Source organism: Petaurus breviceps, unplaced genomic scaffold (assembly GCF_028583685.1).
Source record: "Petaurus breviceps papuanus isolate PSGF00001 unplaced genomic scaffold, PetGlider_PUasm1.0 90683, whole genome shotgun sequence".
Classification (NCBI taxonomy): domain Eukaryota; kingdom Metazoa; phylum Chordata; class Mammalia; order Diprotodontia; family Petauridae; genus Petaurus; species Petaurus breviceps.
Genome location: NW_027187308.1, coordinates 7279722 through 7299161, shown reverse-complemented (window position 1 = coordinate 7299161; position 19440 = coordinate 7279722). Strand labels below are relative to the sequence as shown.

At 38.3% G+C, this 19440-nt stretch overlaps 1 protein-coding gene across 2 annotated transcripts in view; it reads left to right on the top strand.

The window, feature by feature from the left end:
• Positions 1–17985, top strand: part of LNP1 (leukemia NUP98 fusion partner 1) — a 65010-nt gene extending 47025 nt beyond the window's left edge. For both annotated transcript variants that reach the window (XM_069065366.1, XM_069065364.1), the window contains exons 3-4: positions 14792–15049; positions 17445–17985. In XM_069065366.1, the coding sequence (XP_068921467.1) occupies positions 14792–15049; positions 17445–17594 (408 nt within the window). In that variant the 3' untranslated portion in view covers positions 17595–17985. The remainder of the gene's footprint in view (positions 1–14791; positions 15050–17444) is intronic.
• Positions 17986–19440: the final 1455 nt, after the last annotated feature.

The window sequence follows — 19440 nt, the reverse complement described above, 5'->3', positions numbered from 1 at the left end:
CAGATGTTCATGCTTCCCTCTCTGGTAACTGACTAGGTATGGATGTAATGGTCAGACAGTGGGAAGCCCTGCCGGCTGATCTGTCTCTTGTAACTTCTGTTTGTATTCTCTGATGTTTGATTGATTAAAGTAAGATTGATAACCTGTTTTGAGTTGCTTTCCTTTAGTAAAGCAGATAAAAGAACCTATGCTAGCAGCCACCCTGGGTATGCTAGGGTGCTTGCTGCTATAACAGGGATGATAATAGCATTAATCTCAAAGGGTTATTCTGAAGATCAAATGAGATAATATGTATAAGTGTCTGCAAATCTTAAAGCTCTATATAAATGTGAGGTAGTTGTATTATTATTCCTTTTTCCCATCTTATATTTGATGAGATTCAAATAGAAATGGCCTTGAGACAAGTTATTCTACTATTACTATTTTATGTCTTGTGTTTTATATCCTACAATTTTTTTTTGAATTAACTAAAAGTATGGCTTGTAAGATCACCTTCTAAAGTCTTAGTTAAGTCATCTTCAGGACAATTCCAGTAACAGGTAGGACAACAGGTATGTACTTCATCCCATTCCTTCAAGTTTGATTTCTTTATTAGGTCTCTTTTGAGAGCTTTTCATTCCATGCACTTTGGAGGATATGTTTTGTTTGTGTTTGATATGACAACATGTATTGCAAATGTTCTTAAATGTTTATAGGTTAACATTATATGGGAAATTTGTAGTAATTTAGTCTGTGATGATGATCTAGTTCTAATATAAACCCATCTATTTTACTCTCAGTGATATTTCAGGGCTTTTTTCTTTCTTTTTTTGTAGTATAGGAATCTGTTTTTTGCTACATTATGAGGTCTAGTGAGTTTCTGGTATAAAATTATGGCCTCTTGATCATGTCTTTCTAGGTAGCTGATAAGGCATACATTTTTGCAAACTGCAGTGATATGTTGTTCAATTTCTATCACTTCCTTGCAAAATCTGCAGAGATCAAATCTGGGCTTTTTAAGGATGAACTTTCTGTAATTTCTGGTGGCAATGACCTAATCTTTTGTTGTTATAATAAATTCCTCCATTTCTATAAACAAATCTACATGACTCAATAATTTGAATCTGTTTCTTTGTTGACATATTGTTGGTTGAGTGCAAGCAAAGAGAGCTTTTTGGTTCCATTCTTGGATGTTGCCTGTTTCATAGGCTCTACCTGGAAACAAACTAATATTAGTTATAATTAATAAGTCAAATGGCATATACCTATTGTTAGCCTTTACTATTGGGAATTGGTGTCTGTTTACTCCAGAAGTATTTCTGAAAGTTTTGACTCATTTATCATAACATCTATCAGTCTTCTTCCTCTTTTTTTCATTAGTGTACTAGGGGACTGGCCGCTGAGTCATCCATAAGAGCATTCACAAAGTGCTGCTAATTCAATTCCCAAGTGGAAGATGCTTCTGCTTCTGAGAAAGTTGTGATGATGTGTAACAGAATTGCCTTGGAGAGATTGCGGAGCATGCATAAAACTTTTGAAAATGGTTCTGGTTTGCTAGCCAGGTGATAAACAAGAGCCATTTTGAATGGCTGGGGTTGTATTCATAAAGTCCAGATGAGCAAAGCTAGTTTGACTTTTCTTTGGCTAACTTCTGGATGAATGGTACCTCATAAGAGAAAAAGGTGTCTAGAGAAAGCTATGTGGGAGTCTAGAAGTCAAGAAAACTAGTCAATGCCAGGTGGCATTGATGCCCCAAGGAGTAAAGAGTGACCTTCAGGACCCACCCTAGTGGTAGCTGAGATGTGGACTCATCCAGTAGCAATGCTGGATTTGGACTTGAACTTAGTGGGACTGTTATTTTGTAGAAACTACAAAGTCTGATCCCACTCTCCCTAGAGACTGTAGTGGTATAAGCAAGACTGTGCCCTTATGCCCCTGAGGAGTTAGTGGGAAATGTTTGGACTTTTGTTCTTACTCTATCTTTAGAATATCACTTTGTAAAAGATAACTAATTGGGACAGCTAGGTGGCACAGTGAATAGAGTTCGTGGCCTGAAGTCAGGAAGACTCATCTTCCTGAGTTCAAATCTGGCTTCACACACAAAGTGTGTGACTGGGTAAGTCACTTAAACCTGTTTGCCTCCATTTCTTCCTCTGTCAAATGAGCTGGAGAAGGAAATGGCAAACCACTCCAGTATCTTTGCTTAGAAAACCCCAAATGGGATCATGAAGAGATAGACACAACTGGAATGACTGAACAATGACAACAAAAAGCTAATTGATATTAACTGGTTACTGGACCTGAGGTTCTAGGTAATGTTGGCTTAAAGATGGTGGGGAACATAACTGGAATGTTCAAACTGATAGTATTAGAGAAGAGACACCTCATGGATACCCCAAGAATCCTGATGGAGAGTTGTAGCCTATCCTGCTCTAAAAGAGTGAAGACAAAGAGAAAAAAAAATCACTAAATGTGGAGATTATTAGGAAAATATCATACTATATTGTGCATAGTTGTTTTTATTCTTTTTAATGTCTTAGTTATCATCAACAGTTCAGTCATTGCAATTATAATGGTAGACAAAAATGTGACATAAGTCTTACTTCAGGAATTTGCAACACAAATGAAGTTAATCTATTTGGCTTTTCATAGACAACAATAAATTCTATAATTAGTAGGCAAAATGGATTTTTTTTTTTTTAGAAAGTGATTTAAGCAAGTAAAATAGGAACTAAATGACATACATGAAACAACATAAGACATTTTTGGAGCCGTGGTCTCAATAGAGAGAAAACAACATTAGTCCTGGAATGTACCCAGGAAATCTTGCTCTTCACCGTCTCCTTGCTGCTTAATTAACTTCTGTTTAACCAGTCAGCCAATGACTTGGCATATATCCCTCTCGTCCTTGGATTACTATGGCCTACTTCTTTCTTGTTTACCAGAAATGTTGTAAGAACAAATGAAACCTATGTGTGGTAAGGGTTTCGCACTCTTGGTGAAAAGGAATTTAACAAAAACATGTTATTAATATTATCCCCACTTCCTATAACTTTATCTTTTCCCTACATTGATCCATTTGAGGTATAAAGTATATTAGAGTGAGAGCTTGCAGGGAGTTTAGAAGTCATTTGCCCTTTTTTCTTTCTCTCTGTTTTCCTGGCTATCTCCTTTCCTAAGTGGTCTTTCTAGTACTTGATTATGATTCTCTATTCTTAGGAAGTTTTGTTTGTTTCCATCTTATGGAGAAGGAAACTGAGGTCAAGAGAGATAAAGTAACTTGCTTAAAGTTGCACAACTGGTAAATGGCAGATCCAGAATGTGAACCTAGAATCTCTGACTCCAAATGCTTTATTTCCAGGCTCTTCCCTCTTTCAACTATAAATAACCTGCCATCTGCCTCATCACATACAAAGGAAGAATTTGCTATCAGCGATCCATTTTCATGTTGCATACTTCTATCTAAAGCAAAAGTCTTAAACCTTTATGAGCCCCATGATCTATCCTAACCCATTGTAATAGACTAGGTATATTTAGCCAAGAACATGAAGCACCTCGGGCAGGCATTGGTTGCCCTCTGGAAACCCTACTCTCTGGCAGAGCTCATTGTAATCTACAACTGCAGCCAAAATGAATAAAAAAATTTCACTTTACAGGCTTGGTGACTTTTATGAAATCAGAACAAAGGGACACAAAGCCCTCTTCCCTATCTGTCTACTTCCTCCTCACCCAGTGACATAGCCAGTGAATTTAGAAAAATAATAGAATGGACTAAGAAAACAATATCAAAATGACTTATTCATTTCTGTAAATTAACAGTGCATTCCACTTCTGTTCTTTTGTCCCTACAGCCATGTCATTTTAGAGCTAGCAAAATCATTGATAAAAAAAATTTAAAATTTCTACCACAAACCACAATATAACTCACTCTATATTGATTGTGGTTCCCAGACTTAGTAGCATCATGCATTGTGCCAGGTGAAAATTTTGATTTGTGGTAGAAATATTGAACTCCTTTACTTGTAATTTTTCTGGATATATAGTACTTTTCAGGGACTGATCTACAAGTTGGTGAACTAGGTATCTGCCTTCATTATGTGATTTCAGGAGATTTTCCTGCTCTATTGCCACCAGAAAAGAGAGTCAGTCAAATTTGTCCTAATTGTGCCCTTTTGTTTTGAGGGAATTGAGGATATTAGAACAGCAAGTGGTAGTGGTAATTGAACCACATTCACTCCATTTTGTGACTCAATTCTGGAGCTAGCTCAGTTTTTTTCTATTCAATTATGAGTCTAGTTCAGTTTCTTTCTTGTGAGAAAACTTTATTCATTTGTAGCAATTGTGAGAGAACTTTTTTGCATTGTTTGAACTTGGCCCTATATGACTGGGAGGTTGGACCACCTCTACCATCATTTTTAGAGACCCCTAACTAAGGACTTTGGATCTGACCAGGTTTCTGGTTAGCATAACCTAAGATTGATGCAAAGTAGTTTTCTTACAATCCTACATTTTTTTTTCATTTTTCAAATGGTTTATTAATTTCTGATTTACATCATTAATTTCCGCCAGATTTTGAGTTACAAATTTTCTCCCTGTTTTTCCCCCACCCAGCACCCCAAAATAGCAATCTCACAGGATATCCCCTCCTCCAATCTGCTCTCTCCCATATCTTCTCAGTACCCCCTTTGACTTTTCCAGTGGGGCACAGTGGATCTCTATGCCCTAGTGCCTGTACATTTTCTTTCCCAATTACATGTAAAATAGTATTAATAATAGTATATATGTATATATAATTTTAAACATTTGATTTTAAAACTTTGAATTCCAGATTCATTCCCTTCCTCCCTTGTCACCCACCCTTACTGGGAAGATAAGCAGTTTAGTATAGGTTGTACATGTGTAGCTAATGCAAAATATTAACATAGAAGATATATTGTAAAAGACTGACTATATTTCCCTCCCTCCTATCCTCCCACTTGTTCTATTCTCTACTTTGATCCCGCCCCTTTTCAAAAGTGAGTGCTTCCAATTTCCCTCCCCCCCAGCCTATCCTCCCTTCCATCATCCCCCTTCTTATCCCCTTCCTCCCTATTCTCCTGTAGGGTGAGATACCCTATTTAGTGTGTATGTCATTCCCTCCTTGAGCCAAATTCAATGAGAATAAGCTTGACCCATTCCCTTTTGCCTTCCTATTCTTCCTCTCCATTGTAACCATTTTCCCTTGCCTCTACTATATGAGATAGTTTACCCCATTCTGTCTCTCTCCAACTCCTCTCATTATATTCCTCTCTCACCTCTTAATTTCACCTTTTAAGTATCATCCCTTCCTATTAACTTGGTCCTGTGCCCTCTATATATGTATACCTGTAAACATATATACACACATTCACATATGTATTCATATGCCCGTGTACCCTCCGATATAGACATATATATACATACACATACATACATACATATATTTAGATTTCTATTCCCTTAAACTATTTTCATACTGAGAAAAGTTTCATCAGTTACAATTATTGTTTTTCCATGTAGGAATGTTAATAGTTCAACTTTGATAAGTGACTTATGATTTCTTTTCCCTGTTTACCTTCTCAAGCTTCTCTTGCTTCTTGTATCTGAATATCAAATTTTCTATTCAACTCTGGTTTTTTCATTAAGAATGCTTGAAAGTCCTCTATTCCACTGAATGGCTATATTTTCCCCTGAAACATGATACTCAGTTTTGCTGGGTAGGTGACTCTTGGTTTTAATCCCAGCTCCTTTGACCTCTGGAATATCATATTCCAGGCCCTTCGATCCCTCAGTGTAGAAGCTGCTAGATCCTGAGTTATCCTGATTGTGTTTCCACAGTATTCAAATTGTTTCTTCCTGGCTGCTTGTAATATTCTCTCCCTGATCTGGGAATTCCAGAACCTGGCTATAATATTCCTAGGAGTTTTCTTTTTGGGATCTTTTTCAGGATGTGATCAGTGGATTCTTTCAACCTCTATTTTGCCTTCTGGTTCTAAAACATCAGGGCAATTTTCCTTGACAATTTCTTGGAGGATGATTTCTAGGTTCTTTCTTTGATCATGGCTTTCAGGTAGTCCAATAATTTTTAAATTACCTCTCCTGTATCTATTTTCCAGGTCAGTGGTTTTTCCCATGAGATATTTCACATTGCTTTCTATTCTTTCATTTGTTTGGATCTGCTTAACAGCATCTTGATTTCTCATCAAGTCACTAGCTTCCCTTTGCTCCATTCTAAATCTGAGGGAATGATTCTCATCATTGAGCCTTTGAGCTTCCTTTTCCATCTGGCAAATTCTGTTTTTTAAGGCATTCCTCTCCTCATTGCCTTTTTGAGCCTCTTTTGTCAACTGAGTTAGTCTGTTTTTTAAAGTGTGATTTTCCTCAATCAGGCTATTGACTCTCACTTCATAATTTTCTTGTGTCATCCTCATTTCTTTTTCCAATTTTTCCTCCACTTCTCTTATCTGCTTCTTAAGGTCCTCTATGGCCTGTAACCAGCTCGTATTTTCCTTTGAAGCTTTTGGTGCAGAAGTTCTGAATTCACTGTCTTCCTCCTGTTCCAGCTTTGTTCCTTTTTGTCCCCCAAATAGGAGTCTAACATTGGATTCTTCTGTTTGCTTTGTTTCCTTTGCCTGGTCATGTCGCCCCTCAGTCACTTGACCCCTGGGCTTTTTGCCACAGTAGGACTCTGCCACCAGACAGGGGAGCTTTTGTCCCAAATGCTGGGGTTTTCTTAGCTGCCAGTGGTATCAGCTGGGTGTCCTCTCTGAAGCCTCCACATGCTCTGGCAAGCTGGTCACACACCCCAGGACCTCCACCCTAGACTGCAATCCAGATTCGAGCAGGTTAAAGCAAGAGTGATTACCCCTCAGACTGTTGCTTGGTCCCCCTACACTCTTCGGGCCAGGAGCTGAAGCTGCCACGTGGGGGTGGCTGTGCTGCAGCCCTCAGTGGCTTCTTGCCCTGGGGGCAAAAGCCAGTGCACTCCCAACTACTGGTCCCAAAGTCCACACTGCACTGACCTCACTTTGTCCCTTGCATCTATATGTTGATGAATCTGGAAATGGCCACAGCTGCTGGTGATCTGGAGTCCCTCAGGCCGGTGGCTGGTCAGACTACCCCTGGGGCTAAAACCTCTGGCTCACTCAGGCCTGGGCTTGGCTCCCAGAGCTCTGCACTGGCCAATTCCTGCTGGCCTGCTGGGCTCTTCTCAGTGGGAGGTTAGCTTCTCTGTGTCATTTTGTGGGTTCTGCAGCTCCAAAGTTTGTTTAGAGTCCCCTTTTTACATGGATTGGGGAAGGTAGAAGTTGGAGCTGCACAGAGGTCCTATTTCTACCCCACCATCTTGACTCCGTGCCCCACACACAATCCTACATGTTAAGCAATATGTATATATGTGTATATATATATATATATGTATGTATGTATGTCTTATTTGAAAACTGGCCCCATACTGATCAAGCACTTATTGTTTTCATGTTCCTTTGATTGAATACAAACACTTGGGGAGAATGGGACACCTCTTTTCTGATTTCAGGGAATTGCACTTGTTTGCTCTCCCTCTCCCAACTTTGAAAGTCCCTAATCTTTTTTTTCCCTTCCCTTCCCTTCCCTTCCCTTCCCTTCCCTTCCCTTCCCTTCCCTTCCCTTCCCTTCCCTTCCCGGAAGGCAGGGCAATTGAGGTTAAGTGACTTGCCCAAGGTCACACAGCTAGTAAGTGTTAAGTGTCTGAGATTAGATTTGAACTCAGGTCCTCCTGACTCCAGAGCATGCTCTATTCACTGGGCCGCTTAGCCACCCAACTAATCTTTTCTACAATAGATATCAGATGACCTAATTTTATATCTTGGTTAGTTGTTTACTTTTAATTAATTGGTCTTATTTAATTGCTTTTAATGCATAAAAATCTGTCTCCTCCTGTGTTGAGGGTCCTGTCCTAAGCTTAGGAGTTGCAATTTGTTATTCAGCTGTCATGCACTGTTTAATAAATTGATATGCTCAGAAACTTGAACCTCTGTTTCCTCAGTCATTTCATCTTTCACTTGCCATAGTATGCATATTCAATCCTGGCTCCAATTTAAAGTCAGTTTAAAGACCAATTTAAAGGCTTTGCTTCACCATACAGTAGAGGAAAGAAAAGCATCACAGAAATCTGTGCACATGCTTTGAAGTAGAAGGCTTTTTATTCTTTCCAGCTGGAAGCAGGTTACCTCAAGCATTCATGTGGTTTTGGCACCAGGCAGAACAAAGTACACATTCTCCAGGGACTGGACTCCTCTTGGCCAGTTCCCCATTACACATTATATTCTGAAGAAATTAGACTTAGGGGGATCATAACATTTGAAAAACAGGGCTACAGACTTCAAGGAGACAAAGCCAAAATGGTGGAGTAGAAAAAGCACTCAGCTAAGCTCTTCCAACATTTCCCCCCAAATAGCTGTAAAATAATGTCTCAAATCAAATTCTGGAGTGGCAGAGTCAGAGTGAGACAGCTTTTCAGCCTCATACAATATAGGAGGTTGGAAAGAGAACTCCTGGGAGGCCAGGTAGCACAGCGAGTAAGAGCACCGGCTCCAGTGTCAGGATGACCTGGGGATTGAATCCCGGGCTCAGACACTTAGCACCCACCCAGAAACACCTGGCCATGTAACCTTGAGCAAGTTACTTAACCCCATTTGCTTAGGGGCGGCCAGGTGGCTCAGCGAGTAAGAACACCGGCTCCAGTGTCAGGATGACCTGGGGATCAAATCTGAGCTCAGATACTTAGCACCACACTCAGAAATAACTGGCCGTGTAACCTTGAGCAAGTTACTTAACCCTGATTGCTTAAAAAAAAAAGAGAACTCTATGACAGGGGGAAGGAGGCTGGTCTAGAGCCCACATGAATGAAACCTCAGTGGTAGGACTAGGTGGTGGTGGTGGTGACAGAAACAGCAGCAGCTATGGGAGCTCTTAAGTCAGAGATGGTGAGGGTACCTGGCAAGTGACCAGAAAGAGTATGTAGGGGACCCCTGTACTAGCACGCAACACAGAATCAGATCCTGTTTGGCCACTCCACTGCCTATACCCATTTCAGGGTCATAGTTCAAAGGCAGATGGAGCACTTTTGGTCAAGAGGGAGTGGGAGCCCTGAGGGGAAGTATCTTATCACTTCCAATCCTGAGGAATCAGGGATATTGAGGAACAATATTGTTTCCAGTTCCAAGGGAGCAGGAGGCCTTCCTGGGTAAGGACCAGAGAGTGCAGACCAAGAGAGTAGTGACCACATTTCTCCACAGATCACACTACAGTGGAAGCACCAAAAACCTCTACCTCCCCCCTCAAAAAAACCCAAACACACTAGTTTGTGAAAATGGTAATGCAAAAAAGCCTGAAGCTTGAGACAGTGTCCCTCCACCATTCCTCCCACACCATGAACAGAGCCCAACATTAACATGAAGTTCCAAATCAAGAAATAGGGTGGAAAAATGAGCAAAGAACAAGAACAAAACAACATGACCATAGGAATCTACTATGGTGACAGAGAAGATCAAGTCACAAACTTAGAAGAAGATAAAGAATAAAAAAAAACTATAAGTAAAGCCTCAAAGAAAAAGAAAAGTGAATTGGACACAAGCCCAAAAGAAATGAAGAAATAATTTTCAAAATAAAATAAGGGTGGGAAAGGAAAAATTAGGTAAAGAAATACAAGCAGGGGTGGCCAGGTAGCACAGTGAGTAAGAGCACTGGCTCCAGAGTTGGGATGACCTGGGATCGAATCCGGGCTCAGACACTTAGCACCCACCCAGAAACACCTGGCCATGTAACCTTGAGCAAGTTACTTAACCCCAATTCAAAAAAAAAGGAATGAAAGCAAAGGAAGAAAATTATAAAATGACAATGAATAGCTTGGTAAAAGAGGTAACAAAAATACTAAAGAAAATAACACCTTAAAAAAAGATTCACTGAAAAACTAATTCCTTAAAAATTAAAATTGAACAAGGGGAAAATAATGACTCCATGACACATCAAGAAACAATATAACAAAAAACCAAAAGAGTGAAAAATAGAAGAAAATGTGAAATATCTCATTAAAAAAAACTGACCTGGAAATGGACTGAAGAGATGATGTAAGAATTATTGGATTTCCTGAAAGCCACAATCAAAAAAGAAGCTTAGACATCATATTTCAAGAAATTATCAGGAAAACTGTCCTGATATCTCAGAATAAAATAGAAATTGAAAGAATTCACCAATCATCTCCAGAAAGAGACCCCAAAGTGAAAACTCTCAGGAATATTACAGTGAAATTCCAGAACTCCTAGGTCAAAGAGAAAATACTTAAAACAGTGAGAAAGAAATCATTCAAATACTATGGATCCACAATCAGGATCACAAAATATTTAGCAACTACTGCATTAAAGGAGCAGAGGATATGGAATATAATTTCCAGAAAGGCAAAAGAACTGACATTACAACCAAGAATAATCTACCAAGCAAGGGAAAAAAATGTATATTTAATGAAATAGAGGACTTTCAAGGCTTCCTGAGGAAAAGACCAGAGTTGAATAGAAAATTTGACTTTCAAATACAAGACTCAAGGGAAGCTTTAAAAAGTAAACATGGAGAGGGGCAGCCAGGTAGCACAGAGAGTAAGAGCACCGGCTCCAGTGTTGAGAAGACCTGGAGATCGAATCCCGGGCTCAGACACTTAGCACCCACCCAGAAACACCTGGCCGTGTAACCTTGAGCAAGTTACTTAACCCCAATTGCTTAGGGGCAGCCAGGTGGCTCAGTGAGTAAGAGCACCGGCTCCAGTGTCAGGATGACCTGGATCAAATCCGGGCTCAGATACTGAGCACCACACCCAGAAATAACTGGCCGTGTAACCTTGAGCAAGTTACTTAACCCCGATTGCTTAAAAAAAAAATTAAAAAAAGTAAACATGGAGGAGAAATTATAAAAGAATTATTAAGATTCAACTATTTCAACCTTTCTGTATGAGAAGATGACACATATGTCTTCTAAGAGTTTTATCATTATTAGGGCAATTTAAAGGATTCTACATAGAAAGAAGGTGCAAGTGTAAGTTCATTATTTTGGGATGATGAAAAAAATGGATAGGCAAGAAAGAGGGATGCCCTTGGAGAAAGGGAAGAGAGAAGAAAAATGGGGGAAATTACCTCACATAAAAGAGGCATGCAAGTCTGATAAAAGCCTCATTTCTAAAATATACAGAGAACTAAATCAAATCTATAAGAATACAAGTCATTCCCCAATTGATAAATGGTCAAAGGATATGAACAGGCAGTTCTCAGAGGAAGGAATTAAAGATATCTATAAACATATGAAAAATGCTCAAAATCACTATTGATTAGAGAAATGCAAATCAAAACAGCTCTGAGGTACCACATATCACCAGTCAGATTGGCTAAGATGACAAAACAGGAAAATGAAAAATGCTGGAGGGGATGTGGGAAAATTGGAACACTAATACATTGCTGGTGGAGTTGTGAATTGATCCAACCATTCTGGAGAGCAATCTGGAACTATGCCTAAAGGGCTATAAGTAATTTCATATCCTTTGACCCAGCAATACCACTTCTAGGGTTGTATCCCAAAGAGATCATAGAAACAGGAGGAAGACTCGTATGTACAAAAATATTTATAGCAGCTCTTTTTGTGGTGGCAAAGAATTGGAAATTAAGGGGATGCCCATTAACTGGGGAATGGTGAAATGAAATGAAAAGGATGAATGCACCACCAAGGAAGATGAAGTGAAAGCAATTATTAGGAGTTATTTTGCGCAATAATATTCCAGTAAAACTAACTATCACAAGGATCAAACACTATGATCAGGTGGGATTTATACTAGGAATGTAGGACTAGTTCAATATTAGGAAAACTATCAGCATAATTGACCATATTGTAACAAAACCAACAAAAATCATATGATTATATCAATAGATGCAGAAAAAACTTTTGACAAAATACAATACACATTCCTATTAAAAAAACGCTAGAAAGAATAGGAATCAATGGAACCTTTCTTAAAATGATAAGTAGTACCTATTTAAAAAGAAGAGCACTGGCCCTGGAGTCAGGAGGACCTGAGTTCAAATCTGGCCTCAGATACTTAACGTTTACTAGCCATGTGACCTTGGGCAAGTCACTTAACCCCAATTGCCCCTCCAAAAAAAAGGGGCAAAAAATAAAAATAAAATCTAGTTGAAACAATGAACAACTTCAGCAAAGTTGCAGGATACAAAATAAACCTACATATATCATCAGCGTTTCTATATACTACCAACAAAATCCAGCACGAAGAGGTAGAAATACAATTCCATTTAAAATGACTGCAGACAATATAAAATATTTGAGAATCTACCTGTCAAGACAAACTCAGGAACTATATGAACACCATTACAAAACACTTTTCACACAAATAAAGACAGGTCTAAGCAATTGAAGAAATATTAATTTCTCATAAGTAGGCTGAACAATATAATAAAAATGACAATTCTACCTAAGTTAATTTACTTATTCAGTGCCATATCAATCAAACTACCAAAATATTTTAGAGAGCTAGAAAAAATAGTAACAAAATTCATCTGGAAGAACATAAGTTTGAGAACATCAAGGGAATAAATGAAAAAAAAATGTTAAGGAAGGCAGCCTAGCAAATCCAGATTTCAAATTATATTACAAAACCATAATCATCAAAATAATCTGGTACTGGCTAAGAAATAGAGTGGTGGATCTGTGGAATAGATTAGGTATGCAGTATACAGCAGTAAATGACCATAGTAATCTAGTGTTTGATAAACCTAAAGATCCAAGCTTTGGGGTTAAGAACTCATTATTTCAAAAAAATTGCTAGGAAAACTATAGAGAAGTTTGGCAGAAGCTAGGCATACCCCAACATCTCACACTGTATACAAGATAAGGTCAAAATGAATAAATGATTTAGACATAAATGGTGATATTATAAGTAAATTAGGGGAGCATGGAAAAATGTACCTGTCAGATCTATGGTTAGGGGAAGAGTTTATGACCAAGTGAGAGAGAGAGAGAGAGAGAGAGAGAGAGAGAGAGAGAGAGAGAGAGGATTACAAGAAGTAAAATATATAATTTTGATTACATGAAATTAAAAAGCTTTTGCACAAACAAAACCAATGCAGCCAAATTAGAAGGAAAACAAGAAACTGGGACAATGTTTTTCTTCACAAGTTTCTCTGATAAACATATAGAAAAATCTCTTAAACATATAGAAAACTGAACCAAAATTATAAAAATAAGAGCCATTCCCCAGCTAATAAATGGTTAAAGCCTATGAACAGGCAGTTTTCAGAAGAAGAAATCAAAATTATCTATAGTCACATAAAATGCTCTAAATCACTATTATTTAGAGAAAGGCAAATTAAAACAACCCTGAGATTCCACCTCCCATTTATCAGATTGGGTAACATGACAGAAAAGAAAAATGAAAAAATGCTTTGGAACACTAATGCATTATTGATAAAGTTGTGAACTAGTCTAATTATTCTGGAGAACAATTTGGAACTATGACCAAAGGGCTATAAAACTGTGCATACTCTTTGATGCAGCCCTACCACCACTAGGTTTGTATCTCAAAGAGATCAAATATAAGGGGAAAGGACCTCTACATATAAAAAAAAATTTGTAGTAGCTCTTTTTGTGATGGAAAAGAGTTGGAAATCGAGGTGATAGCCATCAATTGGGGGAATGGCTGAACAAGTTGTGGTATGTGATTGTGATGGAATACTATTGTGCTATAAGAAATGATGAGCAGGTTTATTTCAGAAAAACCTGGAAAGTCCAAAATGAACTGATGAAAAGTGAAGTGAACAGAACCAGGATAACAATGAGTGCAGTAACAGCAATATTGTAAGGACTATCAACTGTGAGACTTAGCTACTCTGATCAAGAAAATGATCCAAGACAATTCCATGGGATCTATGATGAAAAATGCTATTCACCTCCAGAGACAGAACTGATGAACTCTAACTTTCCTTATTTTTATTATTTTATTTTGCTTGTGTTCTCTTTTGCAACACGGCTAATGTGGAATTATGTTTTACATGACTTCACATGTATAATTGATATCAAATTGCTTGCCTTCTCAAGGAGAGAAGAGGAGAAAGAGGGAGGGAAAGAATTTTAAATAATGATTGTTAAAAATTTTTTACATATAATTGGGAAATATTTAATGAAATAAAAATATTTTTAAATGGAGATACAATAATCAATAATAATAACTGCTGGTATTTACATAATGTTTTAATGTTTATAAAATGGTTTACCTATGCTATCTCATTTCATCACAATTATGAAAAATAGCTAAAAATAGGAGCTCCTCCTCCCCATAATCAGTTGAGGCATACTTTCTCTGTTCTCCCCAAATCAAATTTACCAGCTCCATAACAACATAAACAAAGTTGTCAGATCTAAGGTGATATTTAGTACTCTCTTTTAAGCCCTTATCAAAACCCTTATTATTTAGATTTTTACTGCTTACTAGAACATCTGTTGGTGAACATGCAGCTTCACTTCCCAAAGCAAAAACTTGTTGGACTGAATTCTCCCAGTTCCAGGGTCAGTCTTGGTAAACTGTTTATTGATATCCTACTAATAGAGAAGAATAAGAACTGAATGACAATCCTTGGCTATCCAACTTAATTCATTGAACAACTTGCCTGTGCTTCCTCACTGTGGAATTAAACTCTTATGTAAGTGTAAGTTGCGTCAGAGTGAATTTTGTTGAACTGAAAGCCATTCTCTCTCTTTTCTTTAGACACAATTTGCTGCCCTTTCCATGTCCACCATTCATGGACCCTCCACAGTTGTTCCAGTTTCTGGCCACCCCAGAAGGCATTCTCATGAGGACCATGAATACGAAGGCCATCATCACATGAAGGCAGACAAAATGTGCTCACAGAGCAGTTCATTGCAGGGGCAAATGCAACCCAAAGGCAGATCACATTCCATCCAGGAATTTTCAGAACACTTTGAGCAGCAACTCTGCATGAGAACCAAAAGATCAGTCTCTTTGGTAAGTTAACAGGCATTATTTGATACCTGAAACCACCTTATGGGTTCCTATGGAATCACCTTGTTCACTGAAAATTAGATCTAAGATCACTTACTCTCCAGTTTACTGTTATTTAGTAGTGGGATTCTGAATGAATGAACAAATGAATGAGAAAGTATTTATTAGCTGCCACAAATGTTCAAAGCACTGTATAATTCTATATTAAATATTTATAGGTAGTTCTGACCTTGATGATCACAGGTTTTTAACAATAGGATGGGAATTTTAGGATACCTTGAAAGACCAAACTGTATCAACTAATGCCAGGCAGTTTTTTTTAACACACACAATGCAAATAAAATACAGAAAGGATGAAATTTTTCATTTCAAATTTTACATCATGTAAAATTTTATGACATCTACCTAGTCCTTCTACTGTTAAGTGACTCCTTAGAATATTAATGATTGCTGGAAACTTTAAATAGCAGTATTTGGGGCACTTTTGCCCATTATCATCACACTAGTAAGCCTTCCCTCCACCCTCCACTAAGTACCTACTGGGTGCCCCCCTACAATAATTGGTTTGTTCATTTCTGTTTTTCACAACATGAGGAGAGAAGAAAATCCTCACTTTTCTCTGGTATTCAGTCCTAATAGCTAGTGGTGCATGCTAGATTTTCTCTGTGTTTCTAAAAGATATAGAGAAAATTGGTGCTGCAAGCACCTAGGGAACATTGATTGGAGACTCTTTAGGGAGCAGCAGCAGTTCTGAGGTGTTTCCGTACTCCTTGAAGGAGATTAAAGACATATAGAGGAGAGGAGTTACGGGAGATAAGGCATTCCCTTTGTGGATTTGCATGAATCTAAATTAATAATAATGTCAACAATAATTATAATGATTAATTATTAATATAATGATTATATTATAAATTAAGCATTCAAATTAACAATAACATCAATAATTAATAATTACTCCAATAATTTTTCCAATAGATTTATTATCTCATGTTAGAATTCCCTTCAGTGATACAGATTGCAGTTGTTCATTCCTACTCGTTCTGTCCAGATCTCATTCATCTCCTCCTAGGAATTCACCATAGAAAAGTCTACCCAATGTGCTGAAGGCCTTCCTCAATTTCTCTTTATACTACATAAATATAAATGGAACACATCTTCTTTTCTAACTATAAGACCAACTGATCAGTTTTTACATACTTTTTCCCTTGATAAATACGTACATCATCTTATACAATGAAGAGTAGGAAAGAGGACTGTATATAAAGAATTTTGCACATTTTATAGAGCTTTATTAATGCCACATATTATCTAGCAATGTGACAAAGAGATTGACTGTGTAAGATAGAGAGCCATTGACATGGTTGGGGAATCACTGCTTGGCCCCAGAGTACTGACATCCAGAGGTCTGCATTTCTTCATCAGAGAGATAAATATTTCCTCTCTACAACAACCTTGGTCTCCTCTGTCTTGCCTCACAGTCTCCCACAAGGCTATACTTACACATGAGTGGATCGTCTCTGTGGAATATTCTCATTGTTTTGCTACTATCCTAGGTTCATCTTTTGCTACCTCTCCTAGGTCCATCTTTCCTCCTATAATAATAATAATAATAGATAGCATTTATATATTGCTTTAAAGTTTGTAAAGCACTTTACAAATAAACTGAGGCATGAAGAAGTTGAATGAATTGCCCAGGGTCACCCAACTAGTAGACCTCTAAGGCTAGATTGAAACTCTGGGACCAGTAGTCTCTCCACTGCACCACCTAGCTGCCTCTACAATCTCTTGGGACCAGGCTACTCCTTCTCATGATGTGATTACACTGTGATCGGACTGTCCTTTGTACTTCACCTCCCTTTACCTATCTAAATTTGCCCTAGGTGCCACGATTGCTAGTTATATTTCTGGTCAGAAAGAGAAGTAGGGTGAATTAGGTGAGACATGCCCTGGACTGACACATAACAAGGCCCCTTCGACTGGTTTAAGGTGATATTTAATCCTTTTGTTTTTTGAGGGCGGTAGGCAAGACAGTTGGGGTTAAGTGACTTGCCAAGGTCACACAGCTAATTAAGTGTGAAGTGTCTGAGGCTGGATTTGAACTCAGGTCCTCCTGACTCCAGGGCTGGTACTCTATTCATTGTGTCACCTAGCTGCCCTCTTATTTTTTCATATGTGCCTAAAATGGCTTACCTACATTTTTATAACAACTTTAGTTTTAGGCTGATCTATTATGAAAACATCCAGATTTGGAGCCTGATTCAGAAAGGCTGCTTTGTTTAGAAATAGAAAACTACCATGACCAATGCTTTTACCATGTGTGGTTGCAAATACTAGGAGAAATACCAAGCATTGTCAGCTGTTGTTGTGATTTTATAGCTCTCTGATCCTTCTCTTTTAGGAACCTGAGGACAGAAAGGAGAGAAAAGATAGAGAGAGTCTGAGAAGCAGGACAAAAGCTCATCAGGAAGCAGCGGAAAGAAGGAGATCAAAGGAAAAAGAACAGGAAGAAGCCAACATGGCAGCCTTGACCAAAAAGATCTATGAGTAGTTCATTGTTTTCACATGACAACTCTATATAAAGTAGGTGGGCCTTGTTAGATGATTATTTTGGATGAGACTGGAGAGTAGTATCTCCAAAAGGAGGTAACTACAGGGCATTTAGAGTTGGAGCCTGGGATAAAAGCAAAACAAACAAAAACACTAGATGATTTTGTCCACTTTGGCATTCAGCATGTTTTCCCCTTTCCCTTTGATATGTTAGTAATATGTTTCCCTTTCAGAAGAAGGACGAGTACCAATGTAATTTTAATAGAGTAAATGAATTCTTGAAAATGGAAATAAAGATATTTAAATAACTACCAATACCATCTCCATTCCACCCCCCCCCACTCTCTCACTTCCTCTAATAAAAGAATAAACATCATTTGTATGATTTTAAAGCTATGTGTTTACTGCCTCATTTTTGCTTTAAGGATTAAATCCTGAAATTTGTGGGACTGAGACTGGCTGAGATATGAATGTGTAAATGAACCTAGGATAGTAAATTTTAATTGTATTACAGCACATGGGTCCATGGGCCAAAAAGGACACAGCTGAAGGTGTTCAGTGACATGGGAATGGGATTGGGGTGTATTCTAACTGTCTGCATCTCGAAGTAGGGAAGAGGGGAATGGTATTCAGTTTTCCTAAACTGAAAGGGAAGGGCCAGCTGGTCTTTAGAGAAGCATGCTTAGTAACTCAAGTATCCCTTTTGTGGGCAGGGCAGAGCTTTGGACCAGATTAACAAAATATACGGAAATGTATTAACTAGATCCTTGTCTCTCTCACTCAAGAGTTTTAATAGAGAAATTATGAAGTAAGAAAAGGATGTCAAATATAGAGGTCACCCACTGGTGGCAGCAGAAGCAATTGCAGATGGAAAGGACAAATGGCAAGGGGTTCCTAGACAAAGCAGAAGAGTTTATAGTTCAAGCCTTTCCTATAAGAGCCAGAGCTGAGATGGAGTAGGGTTTAAAGCTATGAGGTGGAGAACCAAACCTGGATTTTGCCCTTAACTGGTACTGTAAGTCATATGGATTGTGTAGGTCTGAGGATGGAGAGCATTTTTGTCTGGCAAAATCAATGTTTTTACACGTAGTAGAGATAGAGATAGGGAGAATCTGCACTGTAGGATGGTACTATGATTTTGGAGCAATTGTATAGGTCCTTGGGAAAGATGGGATTTATCAAAGTGGGTGTGTTGCTTAATTAACTAGAAACCCTGAGTTATTTCTTGAGTGGAGTGAGGCAGGGAACCAGTAGAGGGAAAATTTCCTAGACTGTAGCTTAGGTAAGAGTCACTTCTTTGTTCTCTGTAACAGACTTTTCCCATGATGCATGCTTTGCTTGCTTGGTACTTGAAAAGAAACTAAGGATAGCTAAAGAAGTTCAAATAACTAGACAAAATCTGATATTTGGGGGAAAAATGCTAGATGGAGGCATGAGCCAAAGAGAATATTATTGAAAAGCTTAAAACTGAATATTGTCCTTGTGAGCTCAGAGCTTTAGTGATGAGCTGATATCTGGAGAGGGGAGGCTAATCTAAGATGTAGGATTTTTTTTTTTTTTAGTGTTAGGTAACCTGAAGCTGTGATTTAAAAGTCAGGACCCCTCCCAACTTCCAACCAAAACTATATCTCAAAGGTTATATTTTAGCAGTTCATCTAGGATTCATGGATGCAGTCTCACTATCAAAACCTGGATTCCTTTTTTTTTGGGGGGGGGGTTAGGGCAATTGGGGTTGATTTGCCCAAGGTCACACAGCTAGTAAGTGTTGTGTCTGAGGTCGGATTTGAACTCAGGTCCTTCCAACTCCAGGGCTGGTGCTCTATTCACTGTGCCACCTAGCTGCCCCA